The sequence below is a fragment of the Cricetulus griseus genome, chromosome 10 (assembly GCF_003668045.3).
Source record: "Cricetulus griseus strain 17A/GY chromosome 10, alternate assembly CriGri-PICRH-1.0, whole genome shotgun sequence".
Lineage (NCBI taxonomy): Eukaryota > Metazoa > Chordata > Mammalia > Rodentia > Cricetidae > Cricetulus > Cricetulus griseus.
The window spans coordinates 12,723,590-12,744,157 of NC_048603.1; the positions used below are offsets into that span (position 1 = coordinate 12,723,590).

At 38.8% G+C, this 20,568-nt stretch overlaps 1 protein-coding gene across 19 annotated transcripts in view; it reads right to left on the reverse strand.

Annotated features, from left to right (window-relative positions):
* Nucleotides 1-20,568, reverse strand: part of LOC100752044 (regulating synaptic membrane exocytosis protein 2) — a 390,889-nt gene that overhangs the window by 286,814 nt on the left and 83,507 nt on the right. For all 19 annotated transcript variants that reach the window (XM_035449594.1, XM_027431481.2, XM_027431480.2 and 16 more), the window contains one exon: nucleotides 3,188-3,498. In XM_035449594.1, coding sequence (XP_035305485.1) covers nucleotides 3,188-3,498 — 311 coding nt within the window. The remainder of the gene's footprint in view (nucleotides 1-3,187; nucleotides 3,499-20,568) is intronic.

Genomic DNA, 20,568 nt, shown 5'->3' on the forward strand with positions numbered 1-20,568 from the left:
CTGTGACTTAAGGACTGACTGTTTGGCATTGGATAACCAATCTTCCCAATTGATCCCTTGGGAAGACTTAACACCTGCTTTCAACCTTCCTTAGTTTCCATAGTTCTTTGACTGGGGTTGAGGCTCCATGAGATTTCCTCCTTTTATGTTAGCTTGTCTATTAGCATTACCCTAAAAACAACAGAAAATTTAACCCCCCCCCAAAAAAAAAGCATACAGGAACAGGAAAAATCAAAGGTCAATTAACTGAATTCAACTCAAATACATCTACCCCAAGATATGTTATAACCATGCTCTCAATCATGAAAGACAGAAAGAGGAAAAAGCAATTCGTTAACATGTCACCTGATTGCAAACTTCTCATCAGCAAACTTACTGCATGGGAGAGCTATAAGATTTTATAGTGTTGAATAGAAAAACCGCCAACAACAACAACAAAAAAACTATCTGGCAAAGCTGTAATTTAGAAAAATAAAGACATTCTCAGATATAAGGAGAAAGGCTCTGTAAGAGATGCTAAAGGCAGTTCTGAAATTGTCCTTAATGAGTAAAGAGAAAAACAACAGTAAATATAAAACACCACTGCCGAAAAATAGGGAAACAAAATAAAATCGCCCTAATACGGAAGCATGATGCACATCACCCATTCATATCTTTAATGGGTCCCTAAAATTCAAAATTGGGAAAGAATAGAATACAGACATAGAGTGTTTCATAAACATGCTTCTCCTTAGTCCTCCTTCTAGTCTTTGTGATCATAACATATTGTATCATTTCAAAAGAGCTTGCTGTAATCAAAAGACCATTATTGTAAGCTTTACGATGACATAAAAAGCAAGACTCTACCACAGACAAAGAGAAAATAATACTCCAGGTCTCAAGCGCTCTTCCAGATGAGCTTCTTAACCACAAAAGGAAAGTATAAAAGAGAGAAGTACATGCTGTTTGCATACATGTATCCACCACACTGAAAAACATTAATATGTACAAGTAATAGGTAATAACGAAAGGGCACTGTTGTACATCATGATAGCTACCATTAGTAAAAAAGATATTGCACATTTGAAAATCACTGAGTAGCTAATCTTCTCACTGGGCAAATAAGACAAGTGATATAACTCATCTGCTAAACAGCTTGATTTACCCATTCCAGAATATAATATATATACATATATATAATGTATCAAAAGAAAGGTGGGGAAAATGAGATGTTAAAAAGCAAAAGTGCTAGGAAACAAATTACAAAGTAGTTTTAAGACCTTACCTCATCAATAATTACTTGAAATTTAAATTAAGTAAATTTCTCAATTAAAAACTAAAGATTAATAAAAATAAAAATCCAATTCTATAGTATTTCTACTGTTTATAAATAGCAGGCACTTTTCTAATGTCATGCAATTGAGGGGAAATTAGTCTAAATTTTACTTATTACATGATCCTAAAATTGAAATAGAAACTGCAAATTACCATAAAAGCTTTAAAAATAACACAGTTAGAAGCCTAATTCTATGTAGTTCGAGGACACATTAAATGTCAGCGACCATAACAACGTGGTCTGTCAGGCACAAAGGCAGATCGGTGAGGGAGAAGAAAAGTTGACGTGGAGGCCTACTCAAAGCTGATGGCTAATTCTGGACAGAAAACAAAGGGAGTCAGTTAAGGAAGAGTCACCTTTGTAACAAATGGTGGTGTAACAATCGAATTTTCATACATTCAAAGAAATACACATTGGGAGCTTTTCTTTTCTAATCATAAAAAAATTCATCAAAAATGGATCAAGGGTATAACTGTAAAATGTGAAAGCATAGAACTTCTGGAAGTTTAGAGAACGGACTTGAAGATGGCTCCTGGATGAGCACGAGGAACTGTGTTCAGCTCCCATTACCACAAAAGGAAATACTCAAGAGCAGGTCTCGTCTTTGATGCAGGCTACAGAGATAGAAAGCCTCCAAGAGAAATGGAGGAAAACATTTTGACTCTAGGATGGGCAATGACTTCTCAGAATCAATGATTTTCTTAGGCAGTGCTAATAACAGCAAATCAGCCACCATTAAAATAAGGATCATGTTCATCAAAAGGCCGGTAAGATGGGTGTCGTGGCAAGGACAGCACTGGAGGCTGCAGCGGGAGAATAAGGATAGCCTTGACTACATAAAAAGCTCCAGGCCAGCCTGAGCTACATGGTGAGCCCTGGATATCACCAAATTATATTTCAAGAAATTTAGAAAGAAAACACTTGTGATGCATAGGCTAAAAAAGACATATAAAGCACTTTTACAATTTAGGATAAAAATGTAAAAAAAAAAAAAAAGCATACTGTTCACCAAAGAAAATATATAAATGCCTATAAAACACAGGAAGAAACAGCCTCTGCCTTTACTCAAGAAAGACCACAGTGGAAAACCGATGCCCCCATGGGAAGGTGGAAATGTGCAACGACAGCACAAAAGCTGTCTCATGAAAATTCATTTCTTTATTCTTGGAAATCTGTCGTATAATCTTGCCCATATCAAACATAAAATACTTTAAATATGTCATAGGTCAAATCCTGAACATCACATATAGCCTTACAAAAGAGAGGGAGGGAGGGAATCAAGAAATATACAATGTAGGTAACTCACTGTGGCTTAAAATTTTCATATATGTTCATTTTTGCTTGGAATGAATATTCTGAGCACTACATTTGGGTGAGCAAGATGGCTCAGCAGACAAACGCCACACACGCCTAAGGACCCGAGTTCCATCTCCGGACCCACAAAAAACTTGATGATGGCGAGAACCAATTCCACCAAGTACTCCTCTGAGCTTCACACGTGTACTGTGACACACCATGTACACTCCTACACAAACAAACCTGTGTACCGTGACACACCATGTACACTCCTACACAAACAAACTGTGTACCGTGACACACCATGTACACTGCTCCACAAACAAACCTGTGTACCGTGACACACCATGACACACTCCTACACAAACAAACCTGTGTACCGTGACACACCATGACACACTCCTACACAAACAAACCTGTGTACCGTGACACACCATGACACACTCCTACACAAACAAACCTGTGTACCATGATACCCCATGCACACTCCTCCACAAATGTGTGTACCATGACACACCATGCACACTGCTCCACAAACAAACAACGATTTTACCTACAATTACACAGAATGTTTACCTGTCTGAAGGTATGTCACCAGCAATGTGGTGCTTCACTCCGGACCCATTCTTAATAGAATCCTGTCTCGTGAGCCCGTGAGACCGAGCTTTCTCCACTGAAGGGACAGGTAAGTCACCTGAGGGTCCTTGGAAGTGGGTCTGCTCGTGCAGTTTTGCTTTCTTCTCCTGCGGAGCCTCCTCGTTCCGAAGCCCTCGGGGAGCCTTGGGACCCGGCTGCTGTGGCGTGTGAGAGCCACTATTGTAAAACCAGGCTCCTGACTTAGTGAGGATTTCTTGTTGTTTTCGGCACAAATTACACACCCACATCACCTGCACAATAACACAGGAAACAGAAATAAGTCTCCCTCAGAATGAAAGACAAACAAAAGGAGAGAAAATTCAAGCCAACAAAAAAATTACCTGGTTATACTTTTGAAGTTAAAATGAAATCAAGACTAAATGCTACTACAAAATAAATTCATCCTTTCTTTTAATTTATAATTCATTCTTTCTTTTAATTTTATAAGCATGATTATAATAAGATTACATTGACAGAAAAACCCATATCGAAATGATAGTTGTTTGCTTGTATTTTGTAGTTATTTTTGCTTATTTAGAAGCATGATGTAGTAAACAGAAAATGAATTTTGGAGTTAGCCAATTTTAAAGAGTATCTCCAAAATAGGAAAGCAAACTCTTTAGCAAGGTACATAACTATAGAACTCGGTTTCCATAACAAGCAAAGGATAAAAATAAAATGATAGTATTTCTTATATTGTTTTTTTCAAATAAAAATAATTCACAAAATGCATGTTATATACTAGATTTCCAGTATATTAACTGTTACTATTAGGGCAATAGTCTACCACCAACTATATTCCGTGCTTATTTAAAGAGGTTTATTTCTTTTAAGTAGCCACTAATGGCTAATACAAAGCTAAGAACACTACTAGTTTCAATAAATCCTATTCATTCATCATAATCTGTAATGATATGTTTGATTCTTTTATTTTTACATCTACATTTATTTTTGTACTATTCAAAACAGCTAAGTGATATATCCAACCTAGGCATCCATCAAGAGATGAATAGACCAAGAAGAGACAGTACATAGACACAACTGCATTCTAGTCACCAAGAGAATAATGACCATGGGGCCGGGCATTGGTGGCGCACGCCTTTAATCCCAGCACTTGGGAGGCAGAGGCAGGCAGATCTCTGTGAGTTCGAGGCCAGCCTGGTCTACAGAGCGAGTTCCAGGACAGGCCCCAAAAAAATACAGAGAAATCCTTACAAATAAAAAAAAAAAAAGAATAATGACCATGATGTGTGCAGGAAAACAAATGCAGTAGACTTCTATGCTGTGGAATAAGCCAGATTCAGAAAGAAAATGACTGCATGCATTCTCTCCTACACTGACTCTAGATTTAGTGACGGGGTCTTGAATAGAAATAGAATCAGGAGAGGGATGAAACAGATACTAATGCAGTGGGGAGGCCATGAAAAGGCAGGCAGGAGGGAGGGAGAGAAACAAGATAGGATGGATAGATAGATGGATAGATAGATAGATAGATAGATAGATAGATAGATAGATAGATAGATAGACACATACATACATACATACATAGATGATAGATACATAGATGATAGACAGATAGATAGATAGATAGATAGATAGATAGATGATAGATAGATAGATTGATAGATGATAGATAGACAGACACATGATAGATAGATAGATAGATGATAGATAGACAGACACATGATAGATAGATAGATAGATAGATGATAGACAGATCATAGATAGATAGATAGATAGATAGATAGATAGATAGATAGATAGATAGACAGACAGATAGAGGAGTAAATAGAGCAAAAGTACCTAATACAACAAATGTACATCAATAAAAAGTATTTCCACAAAAATACAAGATATACTTGATTTCTGTTTCAGTTTTTAAAAAATCCAACAAATTGAACCAAACTGACTGCTTTTAAATGACACTTCAGTAATATTAACTATATTCAAATTGTTCCCAAATAGAATTTGAAAACTTCTTATAAGCTTCAACTCTGCACCCATTAGACAGCAATGCGCCTCTCCTCCTCTCCCAGCCAGGGCACCACCTATCTCGTGCTTAGTTTGTAACTGAAATATTTTCTCAGAATCCAGTAATCTAAGGACATTATTGCTGCGTGACCAGAAAACATTCTCCCTCATCTCAAAACTCTTTTTTGATTAACTGGGAAATGTAAAAAGCAAGAAAGGAAGCAAGGAGTATTGTGAAATGCAAGGCAATCACACATTTCCAGTGAGTACGAACATATGCTCACCCTGACTCTCACACAGACTCCACATTTGGGGATATTTTTTCATATTTAAACAACTTAGAACAACACAGACAATCACAGAAAGCCTTTCTGCCTGGGAATCAACAACAGGGCAGAAATAAGCTTATGAAATACACAATGACCTATCACTGCCTCCAACCTGGTGTTTTTCACTGAAATAAGGAAGTTTTTTGCAAAATATCATTTAAATGTTTTGCTTAATGTTCCATTAAATCAGTTGTATTATTTGTATAGTTTGTATCACACAGCATTATAAGTGTTTATGATGGTCGTGATTCCTGTTCTTTCACTGGATGGGATACACATTCCTTCATTCACTATTAAATTCACCATTATTGTTGGGAGCAAAGACTCTATCTTCTATTATCTTCTAGTAAGATCATATAAATCATAGACTACTAAGATCTAAATGCCTATCTTGAAGTCACTTGTAATCCTGAAGGAAATACAATGAGGTTTTTAATATTATAAAACCAAGATTTATGTTTCATCAATTAAATTCCCAAATAAGTTACTCATCAATAATGTCAATATATTTATCAATTTTGTTTTGTAATTAATAAGTATTTTTTAAAAAGCATTGTCTCACTCTGGTTTTTAATAAACAAGTTCTATGGTTCAAGTTTCATTTTCTATGATGGGTCTGAATAGATGTTAAATAAAAATATATTCAAATGCATCAATCAGTAGTTTAAAAATCAAATTATGTCCAAATGATAACCAAGGCTTTGAGATGGCTTGTGAGAACTGGAGATACTTGCAGGCCTCTGTTAAGTGGAAGGTACTTTGAAAATAAATGAAAGAGTGTGGCCAGGAAGCAAACCAAGGACGCTTGTTAGGCAGATCATCTTCTCCTGAGCTAAATTCTCAAGCCCAAGCCCGACAAATAAAATCTGCATTTCAACTTCTCTCTTTTAAACAAGTTGCTATTTCGATTACAATGATAATCTGTTAGAGGACTCTAAAGATTACCGGTCTTTGAAATAAGCCACATTCAAGACATTAAATAATAACAGCTTTTCGTGATGGCTAAGAATGAAACAAATGAATTTGCAAGGCAGCTGTCTAGCCACTGTTATTTACCTCTATGAAGAAGATCTGGAACTAATACATATTCGAGGTGATGGCTTGAAACAAACACAGGAAGAGTCACAGTGCAGTTTGGTGGAGACAGACAGAAAGTGTCCTTAATGGAAAAGACTCCAGAAGCAACTTGTATTAAGAAACCACTTAAAGCTGAGGGGACAACTCATCCCTAGAACCCCAGCACTTGGGAGATGGTGAAAGGAGGGTCAGAAAGTCAAGGCCAGCCTTGCTACCTTTGGAGTTTGAGTCCAACCTGGACTGCAGGAGACCCTTCTCAAGAATTATTTAGAAAAGAAGAAGAGGAAGAAGAGGAAGAAGAAGAAGAAGAAGAAGAAGAAGAAGAAGAAGAAGAAGAAGAAGAAGAAGAAGAAGAAGAAGAAGAAGAAGAAGAAGAAGCTGTTCCCAGACTTTGTCTAACACATTATTAGTTCTTTTAAGGAACAAAGTCTGGGAACAGCTGGAGGCTGGCACCACAGTTAACTTATTATATAATAACAATAATAATAATAATAATAATAATAATAATAATAATAATAGCAAATCTGGGAGTCTGAATGAAAACGGAAGGACAGTTAGCTGATCACCACACTAGTGTGGACTTCACACAGAATAACTACGTCCTCACTGAGCTACAAAGATTTGCTTTCAATTCACCGTTTTAGTTGATAGCATGGCCTCAAAGAGTTTCTGATCTTTTTAAAGTATGTCTTCTATTGAAATCTTTAACTGGGGTACCAAACAGTTTCACTACCATTAAGCAAGTTACAAGAACTCCCAACTCCCCATGGGACTTCATTCCATGAAGTAACATGGATTAGCTTGAAATCACGAGCACATTTAGACTACAGAAACTGGAAAACGTTACAAATAGTAGCTTTTTCTAAAAGTCGGCTGTCAGCACAATACTTACTCGACGAAAATAATGACACCACATTCACTATTCATAGACAAACTTGAGGAAGCTGTAATTTACCATAAAAATTAATTCAGACCAGAAAATTCCAATTTGTGTACAGATGGGAAAATAACTATTAAAACTAATTCGTTATTTTTATGGATGCAGACAACACTCACTAAATGATTAGTTTATGCCAGACACTATGCAAGGAGCTACCGAATAAAATAAGGGACGTGAATTGATGTAGCTATGTGCTGTCTTCACACCACGGGCCTCTTGATGCCCTCTTCTCCACTTACCACTGTGTTAGGGAAGAACGAGGGTGCAACTGACACGTGCATCTCGATAACAACATATATATATATATATATATATATATATATATATATATATATATATAATCCAAATTGTCCAGTCAAAAGACACAGGCTGACTGAAAGAAACAACATGTACCTAACTCTTTGTTGTCTACAAGAAACACATCTTAACTTCACAGACAGGCCTTAAAGGAAAAGGATGGACAAAAGGATCCCATGGGACCGAAAACCAAGCAGGAGTCACTACTCTGATATCTGACAAAATCGGCATCAAACTCAAACTCATCGGGAGAGGTGAAGAACACTTCATTCTAATCAAGGTAACAAATTGACCAAGAAGACATTGCTATCCTAAAATTATATGCACCAAACTTTATAGTGCCTGGTTTCATTTTTAAAAATTGTACTACTGGAATAAAGACACAGATTAACACTAAGCCATTAATAGTAGGTGATTTTGATACCTACCCCCTTTATGCAATAGACAGGTTATCTGGACAAAAAGTAAACATAGAAACATCGAAATTAAATGATATCACACATCAAGTGAACTTAACAGAAAGCTAGAATACTCTACCCAAACACAAGATATATTTTATTCAGCATCACATGGAAGCTGCTCTAAAATCAACCATAACCAGGAACATAAAGCAAATTGTAAGAAATTCAGAATTTGATTACACACACTCTGTGTGTCCTATCTGACCACAATGAAATAAGACAAAATTGAAAGAAATCTCTAGTAAGTACACAAATTCATGAAGATAAAATAACATATTACTGAATGATGAATGTGTCAAAAATAAATCAAGAAAGAAATAAAAAATTACTGGAAGTAAATGAAAATTAAAAACAACTAAATCTCTGAAACACATTAAAAACTATCCTGAGGAAAATGTATAGTTCTAAGTGCTTACATTATAAAACCAGGTACCGCACAAATCAGTGACTTAATGATGCAACTCAAAGTTTTGGAAAAACAAAAACAACCCAAACCCACTAGAAGGCAAAATATAATAATAATCAGAGCCAAAATTAGTTAAGCAAAGAAAACAACACAAAGAATCCACTAAGCTAGAGCAGTTTCTTTGAGAAACATAAGATTGACAGACCCTTGACCCAATTAACCAAATTGATCCAAATTAACAGAATTAGAAAGGAACAGGGAAACACTGCAATAGACATCAGAGAAATTCAGCATGTATAGGGGACACCGTGAAGCCCTATACTCCATTGTGTTGGAACACCTAAAGAACATGGATGAGTATCTGTGTTCAACCCAACCACCAGAGCTGTTAACTACAGAAACATGGGGAGTAAAAGGACCACAGCCAGGGTGGGGTGGCCAGTGCAGGGGAAGAACAAGTTATAGGAGAGATCTGAAGGCGGAAACAGAGAAAAATAAGAGGGGGAATTGAATTAGATGAACACGGAAGGAAAGGGGAGGGAAACCAAAGGAAGGATGTGTGAAAAAGTTACAAGGGATTATTACTGCTATCTGTCTACCTGAATTACATGTAATACACAAAAGTCTGATACAGACATACATATTTCGTTTGAATGAAATCTTCCTATCTGGACTGACAATGCTGCCTGACCCCCAAGAGTCATAGACTAGCCAACAAAAGCCCACACCTGAAATGAGAAGCCTCCTTTTGAACTACTATGAACTATACTAAGATCTATTGCTGCTGCCCTCGGCTGCCCCCAGTGGTGGGAGGTCAGCCCCACTGCTGCAGACTCCAGTTACTTCAGCCACAGAGGGCCCTGAGGACCTGACACGGATCTGATGGGAAAGCCTCCTTTCTGAGGAGACACCTCAGGGTTCCAGAAGATGCCAAGCAAGGGAGGGAAGCAGCCAAGAGTCCCTACCCAGCTGTGACACCCATGAATAACAATTACCAGCAAACCACAATTATCCTAAGGAGGCAAGGGTGATACACATGGCGGAAACCAACAGACCTCCAATTGGTCACAAGTTCTGCTGAGTAAGAAGGAAACCGTGTCTGGTACTGGAAACCTACCCAACTATCCAGGGACAGTGAAATCATGGATCTTAGAGAAGAACCGACAACCATCATTTAGCTAAGTCAGCATTATCCCTCACTAGAGTCTAGATAGTTACCCTTTTGTCCACAGATAAGTGTAGTTCTCACCCATTGCCAAAGGAACCTCTTGGCAGCGCAGGCCATTACAGAAAACCACAACTAATTGAAATGCAAAGAACAGAGGACCGTGCAGGGCCCAGTCCCAGCGGATACCTCTACAACACAATTCTTGCACCTAAGGCCCAGAGATCATTGTGGAAAAGGAGACGTAAGATTACAAGAACCACAGGAATGGGAGTTTTCTGTGAAATTTCATCTCTTAGAAATGTCAGAGAACCCCATTCAGTGAGTCTCATCAACTGCCTGCCTAAATAAGACCCGAGCAATGATGACAGTAGTGGGCCCGCTCACGTGTAAAGGGGAAAGAAAGCCTCAACCTAGACAAAAAACTTGAGGCAACTGGAGGATGCTGAAAGCAAGAGAAACGGTCCTCCCCAGGGAACAGCCCCCAGTCAGCTATCCAATACCAAGTGGTCAGCCCTGAGATCATATACGGACGGGCAGGTTAAACTTAGGTGTTTAAGCATATGTATGTGTATGTGTTTCTGTAACAACTAGTATAGAAAAAGAGGCCGCAAACCCCAGGGCAAATGGAGAAGCACAGGAGGAGTTGGGGGCGGGGGAGGGAAAATGATGTGATTATATTTCAGAATTTTTTTATTAAAAATGGAGTAAGCAGAGACGGGGGCATAGGGATTCAGGAGAGGAGACTACAGAGCGCGGTTAAATAAAAACTAAGGATCTATGAAATCTATGAAGCTAATTTCATAATGCAACTTTTAAAAGTAATGCAAGGGTTAAGCGTAACTACCCTGCATGGGTGGTCAAGGCTGAAGGCATGGATTTAGTAAGGGAAAACTTCGGGGCAAGACATGGAATACAAAGGTCCCTACAAGTTATTGGCTAGAGAGGCCCCAGGGGTCTCCAAAACGACAGGCCATTGCCATTGCCATTGCCATTGCCCTCAGTTACCCACCATAACTACAGAGTAAGACACTGTTGCTGAAGAAGTCACACACCTTAGCTACAGAAGGCAGAGAAATCAATTTCAAACCGACCAGGGAACTCTCCCCGCTGTCTACCTTCCCTAGTGTTAGAAAGTGCTATTCAGTTTGCTGGGGGAGAAAAGACACCAATGACCTTACCCAGAGAAAGATCTGGCATGCTGCACGCTCCCAACCTGCCAGACAGTGTGACCCTACTGCTGTAACAGTGACCTGACAGCTGTTGTGGGGTAGCTAACAACTTTCTGATTGGAATTTGGGGGCCTGCTCCTTAGCAGGGAACTCCATGCCTGGTGTTGTAATTCCAGTCAAAAGCCACACACATGCTCTTGTGTTGCTAGATACCTACTAGATATTTTTGCTCATACCTACAGACCTAGGCTGCCCTAAACCTCAGTCCAAGAAGCTCCTCTCTGGAGTGGACAACAATCAGTGGAGAGACGCCCAGTGGGCAATGTTCAGGAAACAGAGTCCTAAGTGAGGCATTCTGTATCAACAACAGCACCAAGGCTCAGGCATCCCCACGGACGTGTGGGAAGAATGTGCAAACCAGCGACAAGGGGGAGTGTCTAAAGCATGCCTAAGGCCAGCATGACTTTACAGAGCCTATGGTTACCTGCATAAGACCTGTGGCTATGGTTACCTGCATAAGACCTGTACAGATCAAGGCAGCCAAAATTCCAGCACGGATGAGCTAAATGATCTCCAGGACCACTTCTTACTGAGGAACTAATACTTGCTGGGGAAGAAAAATCATTTCTTTTTCTGTTGTTGTTGTTTTTGTTGTTTTTGTTTGTTTCGTTTTCTTAAGATGTGGTCACTGGTAGGCTCCCCATGATATACTTGATGAACCCACACCTGTTCATATATTCACAACATTCACGAAACTTGCTGAGTTATCAAGAGGAAAAAAAAGACATGAGATTGGAAAGGGAGGATGCTGGGAGACACGGGGGGAGTGACAGCAGAAGATGGGGAGTAGATATAATCATATCATATAATATACATAGTGTACATGTATAAAGTTGTCAAAATTTTTAAAAATGTAAAAGAAGGACAAGAACAAACACCGGCACCAATCATGCATAGCTAAACACCCAAAACTGGTAACCACTAAAGGTTAATAGAAATAATGAGACATTTGCTGATATTTATAATCACGCTTCAGGTAAATTGATGTATGGTATAAATATATTAGTTAACTGAAAAATGACTTCTCAATCTTCATACATATATAATTTTAAAGCACCGCACAGGTTATTTTCAGAGGCGTGTGTCCATCTGCATCTGTGTCTGTCTGTGTCTGTGTGTCTGTGTCTGTGTGTCTTTGTGTGTCTCTGTCTGTGTGTCTGTGTTTGTGTGTCTGTGTCTATGTGTCTGTGTGTCTGTGTCTATGTGTCTGTATATGTCTGTATGTCTGTGTCTGTGTGTCTGTGTCTGTGTCTGTGTGTCTGTGTCTATGTGTCTGTGTGTGTCTATATGTCTGTGTCTGTGTGTCTGTATGTCTGTGTTTGTGTGTCTGTGTCTATGTGTCTGTGTGTGTCTGTATGTCTGTGTCTGTGTGTCTGTGTGTCTGTGTGCCTGTGTCTGTGTGTCTGTGTGTGTCTGTGTCTATGTGTCTGTGTGTGTCTGTATGTCTGTGTCTGTGTGTCTGTGTCTGTGTGTCTGTGTGTCTGTATCTGTGTGTGTCTGTGTGTCTGTGTCTGTGTGTCTGTATCTGTGTGTGTCTGTGTGTCTGTGTGTAGGTGTCTGTGTGTCTGTGTCTGTTAAATGCAATGCTGAGAGTACAACCCTCAAAAGTATCCAATTAAACACACTTTGAGAGAAGAAGTCTGGGGAACTGAATCAAGGACCTTGCAAATGCTCAGCATACCATTGACCACAGAGTGGCACCCTTAGCTCAGCAATACATAGTTTGTAGCAGTGGTTTTTATTTTTATCCCATTTATTAATATTTTTTCTGAATGAAATTTTAGGGAGAAAAATAGGTAAGTGGTTTCCAAAGCAAATTAGTCATTAAGAAGTAGTTAATTATGTACTGACTGTTACCAAAATAGGTAACTACTGCCTTCAAAATAAACATGCAACATTAAAATCTTTGAATTTGAGCTCTGAATTGTACTTTAAGCTTAAATTCCTCTAAATAATTTTCAAAGAGAAGACAAATGTCAAAACAAAATGATAGATTCATCTTAGAAAATTAAGGAGAATGAACCTTTCTGCAGTTGTGATGTGGCTCCACTAGTCTGTGCTACAGGGTCTTGTTCAGTCTCTGTGAGACCCAGTCCCCCCTATCAGGGCCACACTGCTCATTTCCCATGTCTCCCCACCCTGGCAAAGAAGTCTACTGAACATCTATTAAAGATACAGCAACATTAGCCGAGTATAAGCAATCAGGCTGTAATGGCTATTCTTGGTTGTCAACTTGATTGCACCGGAATTAACTAAAACCCAAATGTCTGGGCACAGCTGGGAGGGATTTTTTTTTTTTTCACGATTAAATCCTCTGAAGTGGGCCACTTCTAATCTGGATCTCTGAGGTGGAAAGATAAACTTTCATCTGATCTTCCATCTTTAATCTGGGCCACACCTTCTTCGGGCAGCCTACATAAAGGACTTGGAAGGAGGAAGCTCTCTTTCTTTGCTGGCTTGCCCTCTCTTGCTATCAAGTCATTCCTTCAATGGCATTAGACCTACTTCTGTGGGATTCCAGAACTTACTGAAGACCTGTTGAAACATCCATTCTTGTGGATTGAACAGCTACAAGATTCTTGGACTTTCCATTTGTAGACAGCCATTGTTGCACTACGTGGATCACAGCCTGTAAACCATTCTAGTAAGTGTGTGTGTGTGTGTGTGTGTGTGTGTGTGTGTGTGTGTGTATGTGTGTGTGTACATTTAATTTTTATGTATATCAAATACACATTAATTATATATTAATACTTATACATATTGAAAGGCAATATTTAATTTTAAATATATTAATTATATGTACCTAATATATAATGGATATACAATAACATTAAATTTCAGTATCTTTTTCATTTTCTCCAGGTTAGTTACATATTCTAATATTATTTCAGGTACTGTCTCATTTCTTAACTAGAATAGATTTTCTAGAAAGGTATGAGATACTCACCTATTTTAGTTCATTACCATCTCTCCAGAACCTTAACACCAGTGAGTGAATGAACTAGTATATGAACTGTAGATATATAATGAGTGTGTGAATAGTTTATGAACTGTAGATATATAATGAGTGGATGAATATATATGAACTGTAGATGTATAATGGGTGGATGATCTAGTATATGAACAACAGATAAATATCACCAATGAGGGAGTGGACATATAAGAGAGTTACACACTGCTTTTCCTAAAATGTTTGCTATGCAAAGCTCTAAATTCTGTTTCATACATCTCTTAAAAATAATATTAAAGATGCCACGAGCTTTGGGGGAACTCTAATGCTGTGTGTCCACTGCTAGTGTTCATTTACTGCTAATATAAGTATGAGGGATTGTGTATTCCCTCAGGGGTGTGGTATTTTTCTACCAAGATTAGTTGCTTTAGCCATTAGCTACATGTGGTTTTTAAATCTAAATTAATGAAAATTAAATTTAATCATCAATTTACCAGTAAAACCCTTCTCAAGAGTTCACCAGCTACTTGTGAATACAGCCCTCTGTGTTGAGAGTCACAGGAAGGCCTTCCAGCTTCATTTGCGTGTTCCAAATCCATACAAGCTAATACATCTTATCTGTGAGTCAACCCTTAACTTAAGCCATAGACTGATAAAGATGAAATCTTGTCAGCACATGGAAGCTAAGTTTCCATCCTTAAATTTCCAATTTCTGGGATAGGAGCCATGATAAAAACAAAAAAAAAAAAAGACAGCAGTTAGACCATTATGATACTATATTAATGCCATACACAAAAGTCACCAGAGAGTCTAAAAATCAATCTCTGTGTGGATTGCCTATCTGTGGATAAACTATGGTGGATGACAGAAAGCTCATACATCCTCTCAAGAACCATGCCTGAATCAAAGATGATGAACAATTTGTGCATTAATTGACTGATCTGTTGATCTTGAAAACAGCCGCTAAAAGTTGTTAGGATCCCTACAGGGTTTTAAATGAAAGGAGAAGACTAAAATGTCCTTTCTTGTACTCTCATATTTCATTCCAAATCCATATTCAATACATGCCACAAAATGCACTGTGCCCAAGTGAGTAGTCTAAGACTTTGAAAGGAATCTAAAAATTCCAGGTGTTTAAAAAAGATGGTACTGTGTACAAGTCTTCAACTACTTCGAATGTGTGTCACTGGCAACAGAAAATTTGAACGGGCTCAAGGCTGAGTTTGACTCTTCAGAAGTTATCACAATAGAAAGATTTTTGTCTTTATATGCAAAGCAATCAGTCATGCGAGCAGAACTAAATGCAAATCAGACATTCCTGGGCAGATACCAACTATCAAAAGCTAGGGTGTATTTTACTAACTCATAAAACAAAATGTTGAGAGAAACAGAAATATATTAAATATTTATGATATGCTACAAGATAATCATTTCGGTAAACCCATTTTGATGGTATTGTAGCTATTATTGTAGGCATTAACTCTAGATACCAAGTTGGAAACTTTATAAAACCTGAATAATGTAAGAGTGAGTTTAGGAAAACATTGTAAGGTAAAGGAAGTCTAATCATACAGGACAATGCTGTGTGATAATAACAAAAGTATTAAATTATAAAATTCCCAGCCTCTATAAAAATTAATATTTTTACCTCTAACATAAGAAAATACAAGTTGTTGGTTTTTTTAGTAAAATCAGCATGCTTAAATATGCTATAATGTTTAGCAACTATCATGCAAGATAACTAACAAAATACTTAGGATAAAATTAAATACAGCTATAAAATTAAACTGACAATAACAACAAGAAAAGGTATATTAGACAGAAAGAAAAAAGACTCTAACCACTTTGTCCTCCTGGTGTGAATATCCACGAGAGCGAGTTTAAAAAGACAGAAAAGACAAAACAAAAAAGAAATAATTAATTCCGTTCTTAAGTAAGAGCAGCTTTAAGAGTTTGTTAGTGAAACAGGAAATGTTTACACTTTGACTCAATTCTCAAATCCCAACCTTAAATTTTGCAGGGAAAATTTCCCATTTATTTCATTAAATTCAAGTAAAAGCATGCCAAATATTAGAATAATTGAGATCTAAACAAAATAATTTTCATAAGAACAATTAAATACCCAAATATCAGAAAAGGGAAAGTGCCCTTTTCACAGTGAAACCATAACTGAAGACTGAACTCAGAAAAATAATGGATAAAGGTTTAGAAATAAAGCCTTAACATACAAAAATGATAAAGCATAGCATTAGTGCTCAATTCAACTATTATCAAAAGTAAGCAAAATGAAGTATTGCATGAACTATGCATATTTGCTTCACAAATCATTTCTATTAGAGTTCTTCTAAATTTTACATAAACGAAAAGAAAAATTAGACAGCTAAAGATAAAATATTACTTACGATAATTGGCAATTGAACACCATAGTCTCAATATCTTAAATGTATAAACAAAATAAAGAAGAAACACACTCAAGAAAGCCTCAGTTTCCCCTCAAAACCCTCCCTAAATAGAAGCTTTATTTCCTCCTATACACTGCCCAAAAGATCAAAGTCTCCCCGTCCCCAGGTGCTTCTTCACTCTCTACAGCTTAACTCCCATCACTTTCTCCTGCACGCTGCCTTCCTAATCCACTGAAAGTTCCACTTTCATTCCACCGTAATATTCTCTCTCTAAAAACAATTAAATTTTTCCTTTATACTCAACCTTTATAGTAGTTTGAATTGTCATCTTCAAGAAAACTGGTTGGTTGGTTGGTTGGTTGGTTGTTTTGCAGGAAGGAGCTTTATCAAAAATATTGTCTACAGAGGTCAATAGATAGGATTGGGGACCTAGATCTAAGTTCAAGCAACTATAATTACATGATTTTTTTTAAAGATGCCAAAACTATACATTTCAGAAAAGACAGCACCTTCAACATATGGTGCCAGTCACAGTTATCTTCAATGTGCTGAGAGAGACACAGAGAGAGAGAGAGACAGACAGACAGACAGACAGAGAGAGACTAAATTTTCATCTCTCATCCTGCACAAAACTCAACTCCAATGGATCAAGCACCTCAACATAAGAATCGATGCCCTGAAACCACTACAGAAAAAATAGAGACACACTTCACCTTACAGGCACAGGAAGGGGCTTCATGAATAAGATTCCAACACCCAGCAAATGGAAACTCATGAAACTGACAATTTCTGTACAGCAAAGGAAAGTGAAATGAGTGACCAGACAGCCCACGGGATGGGAGAAATCTTTGCCAGCCACTCATCTGACAGGATTAGTATCTAGACTATACAAAGAACTAAAAAAGACTAAGCGTTAAGAAAACAAACAACATTCCTTAAAAAAAAAAAAGAAAGAAAAAAGAAAAAAATGGGTTATAGTACTAAATAGAAAATTCTCAAAAGAAGAAATGCAAATTGGCTAGGAAACACGTTTTTTAAAACTGCTCAACATCCTTAGCCCTCAGTATTAAAAACGCTTCAAGATTCCATCTCACCCCATTGAGAATGGCCATCATCAGGAATAAATTCCAGTATGGAAGTGGCCAAGAAGAAGAGGAGGAGGGGGAGGAGGGGGAGGAGGGGGAGGAGAGAGAGGAGGAGGAGGAGGAGGAGGAGGAGGGAGGAGGGGAGGAGGAGGAGGAGGAGGGAAGCGAAGAAGGAGGAGGAGGAGGAGGAGGAAGGAGGAGGAGAGGAGGAGGAGGAGGGGAGGAGGGGAGGAGGAGGAGGGGGGAGGAGGAGGAGGAGGAGGGAAGGAAGGAAGGAGGGGGAGGAGGAAGAGGAGGAAGAGGAGGAGGAGGGGAAGGAGGGGGGAGGAAGAGGAGGAGAGGAGGGGGAGGGGGAGGAGGAGGAGGGGAAGGAGGGGGAGGAGGAGAAGGAGGAGGAGGAGGGGAGGAGGGGGAGGAGAGGGGGAGGAGGAGGAGGAAGGAAGGAGGAGGAGGGGAGGAGGAGGAGGGGAGGAGGAGGGGGGGAGGAGGAGGGGAGGAGAGGAGGAGGGGAAGGAGAAGGAGGAGGAGGGGGAGGAGGAGGAGAAGGAGGGGGAGGAGGAGGGGGAGGAGGGGGAGGAACTCCTACAGACTTCGTGTGGGAAAGTAAACGGATACATCCACTTGGGAAGCAGTCCATGTGTTTCTCAAAGAACTAGAAACAGAGCTGCGCTGTGACCCAGCTGTCTTAGTCCTGAGCATATACAGTCAAAGGACTTCATATCCTACCGCTCGCACATCCGTGTTCACAGCTACTGTGTTCACCACAGCTGAGAAACAGAGCCAACTGAGACTTCCGTCAACAGATGAAGGTGTACGAAGGTGGGGCATATACACACTGGAGTGTTATCGTAAATGAAAATGAAATATCTAGGTAAATGAATGGAACTGGAAAAAAATACATGCATACTGAGTGAGATAACGAGGCCCAGAAAGACAAACTCAGTTTCCTCTCTCAGACGCAGATCCCAGCCTCAAAACTTCATGCATTTAACTTGCAGCACATGTGGAATCCAAAAAATCTAGAAAGGGGTGTTGGGGAAGGGGCTACATTAGGGATAGGAAGGCCGATGGTGAAGATGAAAGCAGGTGGGATTCTGAGGGTAGAGGTGCAGGCGTTTGGCGGAAACCGGGGAGGAGCTAGCCCAAAGGAAGAGTACTCATAGTAAAGCCATCTGGACGGCGACGACCTCACAACCCAATTAAACAATGTAGTTGGCAGGTTAGTGGGCTACATATCGCATTCGAGAAGGTAGGGAGTGCTGGCGCTTAAGCGATTGAGTGGGGTTAATGCACTGGGGGAAGGAGGTAGTAGTGGCTGGTTAAACAAAAGTAGGGGTGCATTTTTTTTAAGCCTTGCGGAAAATACAGTAGTTAGCAAGCTAATTCCAAAATATAACCTTAAATTATTATTTAAGAGTGCAAACAGAATTCTCCTACATAGGTGGATCATGTCACTCCCATGCAGTCTTCCGCTTGCCCAACAACTACTCAATCAATCAATCCAGTCAAGCATTCTCCCAAAGAGAGGGGAGGGAATCTCTCAGTCCCGTGGCTCACTGGAGAGTCACTGACAGTTGAGAGCTGCTGGTGAGGAGGAAAATCTTTTTTTTTCATAATAGGTACCCACTAGGATATTACCTTTTCTCTAGCGGGCAGCCCACGCCTTTTAATTTTAATTATACTGTAATGTTATGTTATTATACACAATGTAATGTTTTGAGAAGGCCTGGTTGTGGGGCATTTGGGGGGAGGCAGAGAGCATGGCAATGGATATATGATCAGATTCACTGCATAAATGTTTAAAATTCTCTAGGATAAAGAAAAGCTATTATTAGAAATAAATTAAAATTCAACGTTTAAAAAATGATGGTGATGATACATATCTCAAAATAGCATGCCTATGACATGTACACCAATATTTTTCTTCCAGTCATTCACTCAACAGTTAACATACTGACCCATTACATACCAAGTACATAGAAACATGCACTGAGCAGTCAACGTGAATTACGGAGATGCAATCAGTTAACAATAAAGTAATACTGGATTAGAGATCTGTATAATCCAGAGTATCACAGAGGAGTACTGGAGTCACACAGAAAACCCACAGGCAGGTCATGAAGGAGACCACGCTGGTGTTGACAGAAGCAACTCACTGTTCATTGCGTAGGTAAGGACTTTAGAGAGAGGACTAGAGAGAGGACTATTTCTGACTGCAGCAGAAGGAAGAGCCAAAGCAGAGCAGGCACAGATGGAGATCACTAAGGAGAAGCGCCCGTAGCTCCGCTTGTCTGGGGCAAGAGGACCTAGTAAAATGCTCTGATGTCACTCAGGAGACACTTCAACCACTCGAGAGATGAGGAATCACTACAGCAGTGTGTGTGTGTCTGAGAAGCCAAGAGTAGAGCAGACGAACCAGTCAAGACACTAGAATTAAATGAGTCTAAAAAGACACCGGTCAGATGTTTACAACATGTAGAAAAAAATTATTAAAATGTTAAAACTCGTGGGGAAAAGTGATAAAGCAAAGAAATCTGCGGCCTGGCTTTCTGGTTTAGGTGACAACATCACATTAATAAATTTAATCATTTATATGAAACTGGACAAATTTCTTGAAGATATAATTATAATAACGTATTCACAGATACAAAAAAAAACACTGAATCAAATCAAAAATTGAAAGTGTACTATAAAACCTTTCCGATGAATAGGACTGCATGCCCAGATAACATCACAGATAAAATCTACCACATATTTTTAATAACTAAACTAGGACTTGTGTCATGGAGTAGCACAAGTAGGACATGTGGATCAGACATCAAAAAAATGAAATACCAGTTCTATACAAACTCTCCCATTAAAGAGAGTGAAATACTTTCTCATCTTTTCCATTAGGCCAGTGTGACGCTAATTCCACAATCAAGGAAAGACATTTGCAAATCATTAACATATAAATTGATTATCCATCATGACCAAATGGAATTTATTTCAAACAGAGTTGATTTA